Here is a 15,190-nt window from a genome sequence, read left to right on the forward strand (position 1 = left end):
AAAAAAAAAAAAAAAAAAAAAAAATGTAAAATGGCATAAAATCATCAAATAATAAATTTTTTATAATGCTTGCATTATAAAATGAGTTTTGGGTCAAACCCAGGTCCAGGTTCAAATTTTGCTTTGCTCCATACACTTTCCTGTATAATATAGTATAATTACAACAGTGTAGAAAATAATATATGCAGCTGGGCCTGGTGGCTCACACCTGTAATCCCAGCACTTTGGGAGGCAGAGGCAGGTGGATCACCTGAGTCAGGAGTTTGACACCAGCCTGACCAATATGATGAAACCCCATCTCTACTAAAAAAATACAAAAATTAGCCGGGCATGGTGGCATACACCTGTAATCCCAGCTACTTGGGAGACTGAGAAAGAAGAATCACTTGAACCTGGGAAGTAGAGGTTGCAGTGAGCCAAGATCCTGTCATTGCACTCCAGCCTGAGCAACAAGAGTGAAACTCCATCTCAAAAAAGAAAAAAAGAAAGAAAATAATATATGCACTAAAAAAACTGGATGAGTCTACCCAAAATTATTAATGATTATCTCTGTGTGGTAGTAACAGGATGTGTTTTTCTTTATACGCTCCTATACTACCTAGACTTTCTACAGTTAACACTTTAAAAATTAAAATTACTCTGCTTGCCATATAGCATTATCTGATTCTCTGTAAATCCATTAATCTTGAGAAGAGACTAAGATTTTTTTCATAAGATGGTACCATATTTTGCTCATTTACCTCCCTCCATATGCATGAAAGACAACAGATTCCTTTCCTGTACTAATACAGCCAGTGATTGTCTCCAACATTCCAGAGTTCACCATTTTATACATAAGTAAACGCGTCTTAGGATCAACTGCTTTTTCCTGCAAGAGATAAAGCACTGTAAGTGAAAATAACTGCTAATCACAATACATTTTCTGAGCCACTTCAAATATTTTTTTTTTTTTTGAGATGGAGTCTTACTCTTATTGCCCAGGCTGGAGTGTGACGGCACAATTTTAGCTCACTGCGACCTCCACCTCCCGGGTTCAAGCGATTCTCCTGCCTCGGCCCCCCCGAGTAGCTGGTATTACAGCTGCCTGCCACCATGCCTGGCTAATTTTTGTATTTTTAGTAGAGACAGGTTTTTACCATGTTGGCCAGGCTGGTCTTGAACTCCTGACCTCTTGATCCACGTGCTTCAGTCTCCTAAAGTGCTGGGATTATAAGCATGAGCCACCAAGCCCAGCCTAATATCTCTTTTTTAGAGAGAGAGAGACAGGGTCTCACTCTGTTGTCCAGGATGGAATGCAGTGACGTGATTATGGCTCACTGCAGCATCAAATTCCTGGACTCAAGTTCAAGTGATCCTCCCACCTCAGCCTCCCGAGTAGCTGGGACTACAGGTGCGTACCACCATGCTGGATGCCCAGCTAATTTTTACTTTTTTTGCAGAGACAGGGTCTTCCAGGGTTTCCCAATGTTGCCCAGGCTGGCCTTGAACTCCCGGGCTCAAGCAATCCTTCCACCTTGACCTCCCAAAGTGCTGGGAGCCACATCACCTGGCTTATTTACATCTTTTTTTTTTTTTTTTTTCCTAGTCATGGTCTTCCTCTGTCACCCAGTCTACAGTACAGTGGTACAAACATGGTTCACTGCAGCCTTGACTTCTCGGGCTCGAGCAATCCTCCCACCTCAGCCTCCCAAGTAACCTGGCCCACAGGTGTGTGCCACAATGCCCAGCTAATTTTTTTCATAGAGCTGGGGGTCATTATGTTGCCTGGGCTATTCTCGCACTCCTTGGCTCAAGTAATCCTCCTGTCTCTGTCTCCCAAAGTAGTGGGATTACAGGTGGGTGCCACAGTGCCTGGCTTTATTTACATCTTTAATTTGAAAAGCCAATCTCATAAAAAATATCAAACATGAAGCTTTTTTTCTTTCCCCAAGTTTTCAAATATGAATCTTCCTAGTAAAAAAGAAAAAATATATAAATCCTTACTGCTGTTGAATGCTCCTTTTTTTCATGTAGGCGAGCACTTCGACGTTCTTCTGAGTAGGCATGTTGTTTTAAAGCATTGAAAACATGGTTTGATAGTTTTAAATCCATTCCAATTCCATCCCCTACCTGAAACTCAGGTGCAAACTGCCAAAAAGAAGAATTAGCATCTAACTACTTTAAAATAGGGACAGTAAAACAGCAAAACAAAACAAAACAAAAACCAAATGAGTAGTCTTTAATTAATTTCTTACTCAACAGATGATCATACTAGAAAAGCAGAACTCATAGCTACTATAGAGAAAAAATTAATTAACTCATAGAAAGAGAAGCTATATTATTTAAGAAATTACAACCCAAAGGAAGGCATTTATTCTACGCATAGAAAACATCTCATCACATCCAAAACTAAGGTACAACTTTTGGCATATGAGTTGTACCTTGCTTTTAGCCAAAGGACAAAATATTTTACTGTGAAGACTACCCCAAATACAATTTTGTAATTATTTGTGAAGAGTGGGTTGTTACAGCAGACTATGTCCACACCGTGACAATTACGTTCTGGAACTGTGCAATTCAGTTAGGTAGGCACTAGCCACATTTGGATATTTAAGTTAATTAAATTAAAAATTCAGTTCCTCCATTACACCACCCAAATTTAAAGTCCTCAGTAGCGAATGTGGCTACCATATTGAACTACGCACATATAGAACATTTCCATTACCACAGAAAGTTCTATTGGACAGAACTATTCTAGAATCAGACCTGGAATATTTCTAGAAATGATATCATTTAATATGTTTACTTAACAAACATTTGTGCTTTAAAATTTAAATGTTTAATATGCTATATTAACCATGATATTTATGAAGGATTTAGAACGCTATGTATATATTTTTTGAGATGGAGTCTCGCTCTGTTGCCCAGACTAGAGTGCGATGGTTTGGTCTCGGCTCACTACAACCTCCGCCTCCTAGGTTCAAGCAATTCTCCTGCCTCAACTTTCCGAGCAGCTGGGATTACAGGCATGTACCACTACGCCCTGCTAATTTTTTGTATGTTTAGTAAAAATGGGGTTTCACCACGTTAGCCAGGCTGGTCTCGAACTCCTGACCTCGTGATCCACCTGCCTCAGCCTCTCAAAGTGCTGGGGTTATAGGTGCGAGCTCAGCCTAAAATGCTATTTTTAAAAATTACACTTTACTTCTGATTTTGCACAGGTAGTTCAGGCACAAGATAATAAATTCGAAAAGCACAAAAGGGGATATGGTGAAAAATATTTCTCCTTCCCATTCATATTCCCCCATCACCACTGTTCTGTTTTTTTGGGTAGGGATGCTATTTTATAGAAATATGCTGAAGAATAAATGTTATTTTCATAATAACTATTAATTTTAGAATCAATATAAGTCAAATTAGTTTTTCAATGCTGCTACAGAATTTTATTCTGAGGTACTTTGTATTTTCATTAATGTCTCAGCTTCCATGATATTGCTGTATTATTATCTTAAAACATCTTTAGAAAGGAAGAAAGGTATTTTTAGAAATCTAAGATATTATATTTAGAATCCTGTTTTTAAAAGTATTCAAACAAAACTCTAAATTCAGAGATAGAGACTTTCTGTAACTTACATTTTCCATTCTTGCTGTATTCTTTCTCCCACATACTACTTCATCATGTTTGGTGGTGATATCTTTTCCTTTTCCAATAAAGCCCTTTTTAGGAGTGGGAACCGGTTTTGCTAAAGGCAATTAAAACAAGCCAGGTATATAAAAATAGCAAAGGCTACATTGCTGTATTCAATGTTGTCTGAAAAGACATTTGAATCTAAGAGTAAATTACCAAATGAGATTCAAAGAAAAATATAAAACTAAAAGACTTCATTGGAAAAATTAGTCTTCCTATACCTCTATTGTGCTGCAGCCGGAAAAAAAAGCTTTGGTACCTGGTCTGTAGGGATCATCACGAGTATCCTGCCAGTCAACCTCATCTTCAGAGCTATCGCTGTCTTCATAAGGATGCACTTTTCGATAATTTTCAAAGGAAATGGAAACTTAAAAAGCAAAAATAGTTGAAAATTTACTTAGGAGCACATTACGAGTGTTTTCTACCACTCAATGGAGTTGTCACAATAAGGTTATAGTACCTTTGCTATCTCCATTGAATTTTTTTTCTTCACGCCTAAGCTGTGCATCATATTCTCTGTCAAATTCCATCTGTAGCATCTGAGCCAGCATAAGGTCACTGGAAGTATCAATGTTTTCTCCAGTAATAAATGGTCCTTCAGCAACACTATTCAAAATAAGGCAATATATACTAATATAATGTGCTTAAGTAAACAGAAGTTGCCAATTATGAGAGTAAGAGCTGCCTTTTCCATGTTAAAATTGAACAATGGGAAAGAACTCTATCAAACCATTCACCTTCTCCTGCACAGCTAGTCTTAAGACCAATGGCATGCACCTGTGGGAGTACCAACTAGGATTAAGAGAGCTGGGAGAGAAAGCTGAAGGTTCTATAATAAAATCCAAACTGAGATCTAGAATTCATTTGTTCTGAATGAAAGTCTGGATGTTTCATTTATCCATAATGAAAGAACAGATACATATTCATGAAAAGAGAAACTATAAACACTTGATCAAATCTGTATCTCATCTAGTTCAACTGTGGCATTAACATGAAATAACCAAAACCCACAGACACAGTGGTGTGTCCAAGATAATAATGAAAACCAATGCAGATGCTGGACCAAAATTCAAATATCAGTGGACTCTCAGCATGGTGCTTTCTTCTGTACTGCTTTTTCCTAACCACTTGTCATGACAATTATTCATCAAATCCTAAACGTTTGCTATAATAAGTTGCTAGATAAAGTGTTTTGTGAATTTTACTTACGCAACTTCAGGAAAAACAGCAGCTTCTTCTTCTAACTGCAATTCTTTGGCCAGCTGTTCACTCATTACATCAGCCAAAGAACAAGATATTGTATTTTGAGGGACAGCCCACGGACACTATTAAAAAAGAAAAAAGAACAGCTCAATTTATCATTTTGAAATAAAGTACCTCTCATTTTACAAAGAAGATTATCTTTGAGAATTAAACTATGTAGTTAAAAACCAAAAATTAACAATTAGCTATTTGCAGAAATCATCTCAAAAGGAAAAATATCTCCCAGGTCAAATTTATTCAAGGATAAATGTAAACTAAAACAGCCCAAAGCACTTTCTAGCCTGCTAAGTAGGTAGATCCTTAAAGCTGAGGGGAAGCATCAAGTTTTTATAGCATCCCCCCAGTAGCCAAAGAGTTAATGTAATTCCTCTTGTTCCAATTCCTTGCTCACCAAGCTACTTTCTGCTTATAATCTGATTTCCCAAGTAGATTTTCTTACAGGAAGAGACTATACCAACTAGCACAATTTGAAGCCTAACGAAAAGTTATATCTCATTTTAATTTAAATGCTGAGCCATCGAAGTGTACAAAATTATGTCAGCCCCTCTCAAGGCATCTTAGAATATGCTGAAAACAAAAACAAAAACAGGCCAGGCATGGTGGCTCAGGCCTGTAATCCTAGCACTTTGGGAGGCCAATGCAGGCAGATCACTGAGGTCAGGAGTTTGAGACCAGCCTGGCCAACATGGTGAAACCACATAATATCTACCAAAAATACAAAAAAATTAGCTGGGTGTGGTGGCGCATGCCTGTAGTCCCAGCTACTCAGGAGACTGAGGCATGAGAATCACCCTAGCAGGTTAAGGTTGCAGTGAGCCAAGATTACACCACTGCACTCCAACCTGGGTGACAGAGTGAGACTCCCTGCCATACATATACACACAAAAAGCAAGAACAATCAACAAAAATTTTAGTTTTTATGTGACTCTCATTCACTCAGAGCTTATCTGTAATTGAGTGGAGAACTCTCCTGGTAAGGATTTTAAGGTCTAGAATCTTGAAGCTTTCTTTAATCTGGAGAATATAGCTAATTTTTTGGCCTCATGACTCTGCTGACTTCATCCTCTAGGTAGAAGGTACAATGGTGTTTAGCCTAGAAATGTTTCATCTGATCAGTTGTATAGTCCAGGTTCCAAAAGGCAGATGACAATCTAACTCAGAATTCTCAATCACATTTGGCAATGACTAACAGTTTCATAACAGACAACATTTGAATATTCACTATATTTAAGCCATTTGGTTATACATAACTTACATAGATTACTTAAATCACACAACAATTGAGTAGCTGCAATCCATCCCCATTTTATGGATTTTATTTTATTTTATTTTATTTTTTTGAGACGGAGTTTCGCTCTTGTTACCCAGGCTGGAGTACAATGGGCGATCTCGGCTCACCCCAGCCTCCGCCTCCTGGGTTCAGGCAATTCTCCTGCCTCAGCCTCCTGAGTAGCTGGGATTACAGGTATGCGCCACCATGCCCAGCTGATTTTTTGTATTTTTAGTAGAGACGGATTTTCACCATGTTGACCAGGATGGTCTCGATCTCTTGACCTTGTGATCCACCCGCCTCGGCCTCCCAAAGTGCTGGGATTACAGGCGTGAGCCACCGCGCCCAGCTAAGGCTTTTCTTTTAACCCAAGACGAGCTCTGAACCAAGGCAGTAGGATGCCAGGCTGCACTCTCAGCATTTTGCTATACAGCCTCCCCACCACCTCATCCTGGAATGTAAGAAGTAAACTGCCCTACCGCCTGCAATACAAAATCCAAATTCCCCACCCTGGGCAACACAGCAAGACCTCATCTCCACAGAAAATTTTAAAACTAGCTGGGCACAGTGGCAAATGCCTGTAGTCCCAGCTACTCAGGAGGCTGAAGTACGAGGATCATTTGAGCCCTATAATTGTGGCACTGCACTCCAGCCTGCGTGACAAAGTAAGACCCAATCTCTAAATAAATAAATAAAATCCAAATTCCTCAGCAAGGAATGCCCTTTACAACTTGTCCTGATTTGGCTTTCCAATCTCAACCCTCAACTATTCTACACTCTAGTAACACTAATTATATGCCAAAGATGGCATACTTAGTCCTTGCATGGTGACTCATGCCTGTAATCCTAGCACTTTGGAAGGCTGAGGCCGGCAGATCACCTGAGGTCAGGAGTTTGAGACCAGTCTGGCCAACATGGCAAAACACCATCTCTACTAAAAATATAAAAATTAGCCGGGAGTGGTGGCGGGTGCCTGTAGTTCCAGCTACTCGGGAGGCTGAGGCAGAAGAATCACTTGAACCCAGGAGGTGGAGGTTGCAGTGAGCTGAGACTGTGTCACTTTACTTTAGCCTGGGAGACAGAGGGAGACTGTCTCAAAAACAAACAAAAAAGATGGTATACTTTTCCCCCTGCATACCTTCACACATTCCTTTCTCTACCATTGGTTTTTCTCCCTTCTTTATTTACACCAATTAAATGTCACCTTCTCTATACGGCTGTCTCAATGTTACCAAAGTTGGATCCTTTCCTTTGTGTTCCCATAGCAGTATGCAAACACTGTTAATGCAGGACTGATCACTATATTAGGGTTAATGCATTAGCCACAATAGAGCATGATCCCATGAAGGGTAGAGTCTTCTCATCCATCTTCAGAGCCCAGCATAGAGCTTCAGACATTAAGAGGCATTCCAGTATTTCCTGAGCAGTATGTGCCAAAAGCAAACACTGGAATGATTGGCTGCAGAGGTCTGATGCCTTTCTACATCCCTACTAATCTAATGTCCTTTCCCCCATCTTGGAAAGTCTGCCCTTTTGCCTGCTCACTTCTGAGGCTTCAAGTCTTTTGCCATTTGTCAATTAATTCTGCTAAGGTATTAAACAAAGTATTAGCTTACAATGTCTCAGAAAAGGCAAAAATGATAGGCAGGAATTGTGTTATTTTGAGGCAGAGATTGACTTACTCACAGATACACTGAATCAGAAAGGGAAACATGTAGAGATCTCTAACAGCACCAAGGTACCCTCATGCCCATGCCTGCTGACCCTAGACTCTAGAGACTACACTACCCTGTGCCAGCTCAACTGGTCTACCTCACACTGAGGCAACTTCCTTGGGTGAGGTAAATAAATAAAAATTTCAGAAAGGCTGTCACTCCCATACTTGGAAATCAAACCCAAACTCTTCAAGCCAACAGTTAAAAGCCCTCCATACACCTTTCCCAGGCTGTGAGAGGGACAGCTTCTGGGATGGGGGAAGACCGCTTGGGCTTTCCCTATAGACAGAAGCAGTTCGTCATCCCAAGTGCTCAGAAAATTTACTGCAGGCTCCTCCTATGAACAGGTACCACAGGCTGTATGTAAGGGAATCCTCTGTCATCTGTGACTCTTCAGTAAACCGTGCTTTGTGAAAAATCTAACGAGATGAAGGAAAGGCCCTCTATAATTTTGCTCTGTCCTAGCTATCCAAAGTCATTTTCTACTATTCCACTCATCAACACAAACTCCCTACCGTGTCACAATTTGATGGGACACCCCATACAATCCTTTCCAGTTAGCGATTGTTCTTCAAAGGACATTCATCAAGCTTTTAACCAGCCTCTAGGTTTTTTCTCTCCTATTGCTAAACAACCATAAGACCCACCCTGTTTCCCTCTCCTTTACAAAACTGCCACCACTGAACTCTGTTCCTTGGGGTTCTTCACTACTACTGCATTCTCCCCCACCTGGCTGGCTGCACATTAGAGGGGAATCATCTCCCTTTCCTTCCACCTCCTAAAGATGTGACCTTCGCTGCTTATATCATTTTTTTTTAAAGGTCTGCTGCAGATAAGTATGGGTAAAGCATCAAGTAAAATTAAAAACAACAGCCGGGCGTGGTGGCTCACGCCTGTAATACTAGCACTTTGGGAGGCTGAGGCAGGCGGATTGCTTGAGCTCAGGAGTTCAAGACCAGCCTGGGCAACATGGTGAAACCCCGTTTCTACTAAAATACAAAAAAAAAAAAAATAGCCTGGTGTGGTGATACACACCTGTAGTCTCAGCTACTCTGGATGCTAAGGCATGAGAATTGCTTGAGCCCAAGAGGCAGAGGTTGTAGTGAGCCAAGATTGCACCACTGCACTCCAGCGTGGGCAACAGAGTGAGACTCTGTCAGAAAGAAGAAAAAGAAAAAGAAAGAAAAGAAAAGAAAGGAAAGGAAAGGAAAAGAGAGAGAGAGAGAGAGAGAGACTAAGAAAGAAAGAAAACCAGCAAACATGAAAGAGGCACACAGTAACAAAAATTCAGTCCTCTACTGGAAGCAAGTCAAGAGAACCATAACCTACAGGAAGGTCCCCTTTCTTTTTTTCTTTTTTTTTTTTGAGACGGAGTTTCGCTCTTGTTACCCAGGCTGGAGTGCAATGGTGCGATCTCGGCCCACCGCAACCTCTGCCTCCTGGGTTCAGGCAATTCTCCTGCCTCAGCCTCCTGAGTAGCTGGGATTACAGGCACGCGCCACCATGCCCAGCTGATTTTTTGTACTTTTAGTAGAGACGGGGTTTCACCGTGTTGACCAGGATGGTCTTGATCTCTTGACCTCGTGATCCACCCACCTCGGCCTGCGAAAGTGCTGGATTACGGGCGTGAGCCACTGCGCCCGGCCCCCCTTTCTAACCATGCAGCTAGAAGACATAATCTAAGCAGAATATTTAAGTAAGTAATTTTTCAACTCAAGCATCTCTGAAAAAAAATGATCTGGGTCTACATAACGACACTAATCCATTTAAAAATTTTTTTCAGTTTTAGAATAGTCTTACTTTTACAGAAAAAAACTGCCAAGACAGTACAGAGTTCCCAAATACTACACACTCAGTTTCTCCAAACTGAATGTTATAATAATGCAAGGTGTTAATATTATAACATCTTGCCTTAGTATTACACATTTATCACAATTAATAAACCAATATTGACACATTATTATTATTAACTGAAGTCCATACTCTATTCAGATTTCCTTAGTTTTTCCCTAACATCCTTTTTCTGTTTCAGGATCCCATTCAGAATAGCATATTACATTAAGTTGTCACATATCCTTAAGCTCCTCTTAGGCTGTGAGTTTCTCAGACTTTCCTTATTTTTTATAACTTTGACACTTTTGAGGAGTGCTGCTAATTCTTTTTTTTTTTTTTTTTTTACACAACTCTCTTATCAACAGAGCCACACACTTCCTCACTTTTGCTTAGAGTTTGCCAATCCTCCCTTCTCGGATTTCCCCTAGAATTCTTTGACTGTAATAGTAGTTCAGTGGCCGGGTGTGGTGGCTCACGTCTGTAATCCCAGCACTTTGGGAGGCCAAGGAGGTTGGGAGTTCAAGACCAGCCTAGCCAACATGGTGAAACCCTGTCTCTACTAAAAATACAAAAAAGTTAACTGGGCATGGTGGCACATGCCTATAATCCCAGCTACTCCGGAGGCTGAGACAGGAGAATCACTTGAATACAGCAGGCAGAGGCTGCAGTGAGCCAAGATCATGCCATTGCATTCCAGCCTGGGCAACAAGAGTGAAACTCTGTCTCAAAGAAAAAAAACAGTAATTCAGCATTTTGTAACTTGTACCCTGGTACCCTGGGAGAAGGATCCCCATGACCCATTCAGAGGGTCTATGAAGTCAAAATTTTCACAAAAATAGTTAAGACATTCTTTGTCTTTTTAACTATCCAAAGAGTGTGGCATTTTCCAGAGTCTTCATCAGATGTGATGACATCATCACTCTGATGGCTAATGGAAAGTGTGCTTGGTATTCTCATGTTTTCTAAAATTTTCTAAAGAGTAGATTTAAGATATAAATGCACATTTTTAGAGATTAATTCAGTTTGTTCTCAGTATTTCTGCCTCACTCTTATTACCCATCTTCACTTATACCTGCTACAATCTACTTAGCGGTGAGGATGGATTTTCTTTAAATATTTCAATTTCACAACAGATTGAATGAAAAAAAAAGATAGAAGAATCCAGATATCTTCTAATAAGCCAGATGTTAGAGACTTGCAAAAATATATAATAATGCTGTTCACTGATTTTGTTTTCAAAAATAGTTTTCTTTTGGCTAGGTATGTGGTTCATACTTATAATTCTAGTACTTTTGGAGGCCAAGGTAGGAAGACTGCTTGAGGCTACAAGTTCCAGACCAGCCTGAACAACACAGTAAGATCTCATCTCTATTTTTTTGTTTATTTTCTTTCTCTACTTTTCTCACATGTTCTAATCTACTTTTAAAGTTTTCTTTAAATTTAAAAATGTTATTTATGCTAACATGACTTTTTTTTTTTAAAGCCAGTCAAATTTAACAGTGGGGAGGTTGTATATCAACTTTAATGATACTAATGTTAATAAGTTCTGATAATACACTACCATCGAACTACATGACTTTTAAATGACTTAAAATTTTTCTACTTCTCAGTTTTAATTTCAGATATGATAAATATCAATTGATATAATCAACATAAACAAAAGACATTTGGGGTCCTCAATGATTTTTAAGAGTATAAATAAGTCCTGGCCGGGCACAGTGGCTCATGCCTGTAATCCCAGCACTTTGGGAGGCCGAGGAAGGTGGATCACCTGAGGTTGGGAGTTCAAGACCAGCTTGACCAACATGGAGAAACCCCATATCTACCAAAAATACAAAATAAGCTGAGTGTGATGGCATGTGTCTGTAATCCCAGCTACTTGGGAGGCTGAGACAGGAGAATGGCTTGAACCCGGGTGGAGGTTGCAGTGAGCTGAGATGGTACCACTGCACTCCAGCCTCGGCAACAAGAGTGAAACTCCACCTCAAAAAAAAAAAAAAAAAAAAGTCCTGCTGGGTGTGGTGGCTGACGAGTGTAATCCCAGCACTTTGGGAAGCCAAAGTGGGTGGACCACCTGAGGTCAGGCATTTGAGACCAGCCTGACCAACATGGTGAAACCCCGTCTCTACTAAAAATACAAAAATTAGCCAGGCTTGGGGGTGGGCGCCTTTAATCCCAGCTACTCAGGAGGCTGGGTCACAAGAATCGCTTGAACCCAGGAGACAGAGATAAATAAATAAATAAAAATAAAAAAGAAAGAAAAAGTCCTAACAAAAAAAGTTTTGAGAATCTTTCCATTTTTCAAAACCCTCCTCAAATCTTCACCTCTTCCATGTAGGCTTCTATAATCACTCTGGTTTTCCACGAGGTTGGGGAAAAAAAGGATTAATGATAGTAATTTCAGCCTCTTTCTAATTGTTTTCCTCTCAAAACACTGTCCTCCCGATAGACAGCATCTATAAATCCCAGGAGCATTTTTTGTTGCACAATAAAAATGGGATTATATAGTTCTGATGATGTACACTTAAGTAAAAATATGACTGTTAAATATTTTATACTGAATTAGTTTTGTAAGTGAAATTTGTTCTGAAATTAGGATGTATTATGAATAGAGTTTGTCTCATTTGACATTTTTACCAGCCTTTGTCAATGCTTAACTGAAGGACTTGAATATATAGAGTATATATTTATAATATTAAATATATTTAAATATATAGAGTATATATTTATAATATTAGTCTCTGTCTACTGATTTCATGCTTTTATGTCTACTAATCTTGACCTTGTAAACAAGGCCTTAAGGAAAAACACACAAAATAACATGCAGATGTAACCACATTTGCCAATGCAGTACCTCAGATTCTTCCAACAGTTGTATGAGAGCTTTTATAAAATTGACCTTCCCTTACTTAATAGCTTTATTGACCTCTTTTCCTGTTAAGACCTAGCCTGAAGATGTAGTAAGTTTCACAGGTAACCTTTTACATGGGAACAAATATTCTGTGTTAGAATGTAAAGAACAGTTATGAAGCTAGAAAAGCTAGATTCTTTCACGACCTTAATTTGTGAAACACAAAATCGCAATGGACGCCCTCTGCTCTCAAGCAGACCCTCTATAATGTGGCAGAAAAGCATTTTCATCCACATAATCAAAGTATCATGAAAAGGACCTGCCTGGAAACCAGAAACTAAATGTGAAATAAACGTTTTTAGTTTGTCATTCTATAAAAAAGTTTAAACGTCAAAGCCTAGGCAGATAATAAAAATTCATAACCACTTTACAGTCCGTGGTGAGCACTTGAATATTAGCGTCGAGGGAGGAGGGTGCGCCTGGGTTTTATCTTTTACTACTTCAAAAACAAGGAAGTTCCAAACTGGGATAACCACACTTGTGAAATTAAGGAAATAGCTTCCTAAACCAACTTTCTAACTGGCTGGCTGTGTATTCGGCTGACTCAACTTGGCCCGTGAAAAACAAGATCGTGCTTGTTTCCCCTCTAGTGTCAGCGTGTGTAAGCCAGTCCTGGTCAGACACATGCCACGGTGATTCAGGAGACAGAGCTGAAGAAACAGAGAGCCCTAACCACTCAAGGTGTCCTTTGGGAACCCCAGCCGCCCTCCACCCCTCTTTCCGCTCCCCCCTTTCGCGGGGCTGTGAAAAGGGGGGTGCTCCCTTTCCGCATCCCTCTTTCCACAGCCCCGCGGCCAGTGCCCCCTTGCCGAGGTCGGCGGGGTCCAGCCCCAGAACCTCCCGAGTCGCCCACCAAGCCGCCCTCCCCGGGCCTTCCGAGAGAACCAGCCCGGGTGACCAACGCAGGTGTACTCCAACTTCGTCTGCCACTTACCTTGCTGGGTCCCCAGGCCGCTGCCGGCCCGGGCTCAGGCGATGCCACTCCTACCAGATCCATTGGGGGATGAAGTCAGCGACAAAAACAGAGCAGAGAGGTGGCAAGACGGGAAGCAGGCTCCGCCGAGGAGACAGGCGGGGCAGGGGCGACTGGCTGCTGGTGCCGGAGCGAAGGTGACAGATGGCGGCGGCAGCGGTGGCGGCGGCGGCCGCGTCCGGAACTGGATCGCTCCTCTTCCGCCCAATTCGCTGGGACGGTCGCTTCCGATTGGCCGCCCGCCCCTGGCTCCTCCTTAAGGCACCTTTCCCCGCTCCCGGGCGGGCCACTTCCGGCCACTGACAGCCAGTCTCGGGGCAGCATGGACCAGCTGGCTGTCTCTCGGGGTCATGTTGCTGTGTCGGCCAGGGCCGGGCAGCGACTGGGTGTGGCTTCTTTTGGCCCAGGCTCTGCCCTGTCCCCGCACTGCCATCTCCTTCCTTCCTCCTTGGCACCCTAGACAGCCGCTGGATCGAAACTAGATTAGGCTTGTGGATTGTAAATAAATAAACAAACTAGGCTCTCTCTGTTTATTCATTATTTCCTGGCGTAATTCTAAACTGGGATGACTTGGGAGACAGAAAACGGCAGGTTTATAGAGGGAAAAGGGCCTGAAGGGGACAGTCGGAGTTTGTAGTGATGGTTGTTGCTGGGCGGGGTGTGGAACGCGGAAAACGTGTAAAATGTGTTACATAACAGTGAGCAAAAATGAGGCTGCATAATAAAAGTTTTGATTCTGTATTTTGTAGAGATTCTAATAAAATGACCAGGGGAAAGATAACTAAGCATTGTATTTCACTTAGGATATCAATGCACTGTTCAAAATCTTCCATTAACTCTTTAGCCCTCAAAATTACCCTGAGAGCTAAATTCTATCATCTCTATTTTACTGATATGGAAACTGAGGCACAGAGAGGTAAAGTAATTTAGTTGAGGTCACACAGATAACAAGTGGCAAAGCTAATAACAGGTGAACCCAGGCAATCGGTTTGGGAACTGGTCTGGCTGTACATTATGTGTCGACTATAAACAATACACTGTCTGTATGTCGCATATTGAAACATTCTAGAAATAGGTACTGAATAACTGTTTTCCCTGAATCTCGGTTCTGAGTCAGTATCTCTAACTGTCCATACTTGAGAGCCCTGGGTTACTGATCTTGATGATATCTATTAGTACACAGCCTTTGCCTCCTTTCCATTCCAGGTGAAAACATGTTCTGAATCCTCCAAACACTCCTACTACAATCAGGCAAACCATAGCCATATGATAGGGTGCAGACGTGTGCTTGGCAAATGCTGCCTATATATGTGAATGTGTGTGGAACATGTGTGTGTTCCTTCTTAGTGTTCAAGGGGCTATAACTGGAGTATAAGTAGCTGAAGAAAGATGGGTAAACGGACTTCTCAATTCTGGTTAAGAAAAAAATAGGAGAACCCGGGTGTGGTGGCTCATGCCTGTAATCCCAAGATGGATCACCTTAGGAGTTTGAGTCCAGCCTGGCCAACATGGTGAAACCCTGTCTCTATGAAAAAATACACAACTCAGCCAGGTGTGG

General features: G+C 41.2%; 1 protein-coding gene across 1 annotated transcript in view; it reads right to left on the minus strand.

Moving 5' to 3' along the window:
• Positions 1-14,284, minus strand: part of RIOK3 (RIO kinase 3) — a 27,370-nt gene extending 13,086 nt beyond the window's left edge. The window contains exons 1-7 of the mRNA XM_032293199.1: positions 13,594-14,284; positions 4,877-4,992; positions 4,128-4,273; positions 3,927-4,034; positions 3,613-3,722; positions 1,984-2,127; positions 741-868 (exon numbers count right to left, since the gene is read on the minus strand). Coding sequence (XP_032149090.1) covers positions 741-868; positions 1,984-2,127; positions 3,613-3,722; positions 3,927-4,034; positions 4,128-4,273; positions 4,877-4,992; positions 13,594-13,656 — 815 coding nt within the window. The 5' untranslated portion in view covers positions 13,657-14,284. The remainder of the gene's footprint in view (positions 1-740; positions 869-1,983; positions 2,128-3,612; positions 3,723-3,926; positions 4,035-4,127; positions 4,274-4,876; positions 4,993-13,593) is intronic.
• Between the last annotated feature and the right edge of the window lie 906 nt (positions 14,285-15,190).

This window comes from Sapajus apella, unplaced genomic scaffold, assembly GCF_009761245.1.
Source record: "Sapajus apella isolate SASKATOON/1434 unplaced genomic scaffold, GSC_monkey_1.0 scaffold29, whole genome shotgun sequence".
Lineage (NCBI taxonomy): Eukaryota > Metazoa > Chordata > Mammalia > Primates > Cebidae > Sapajus > Sapajus apella.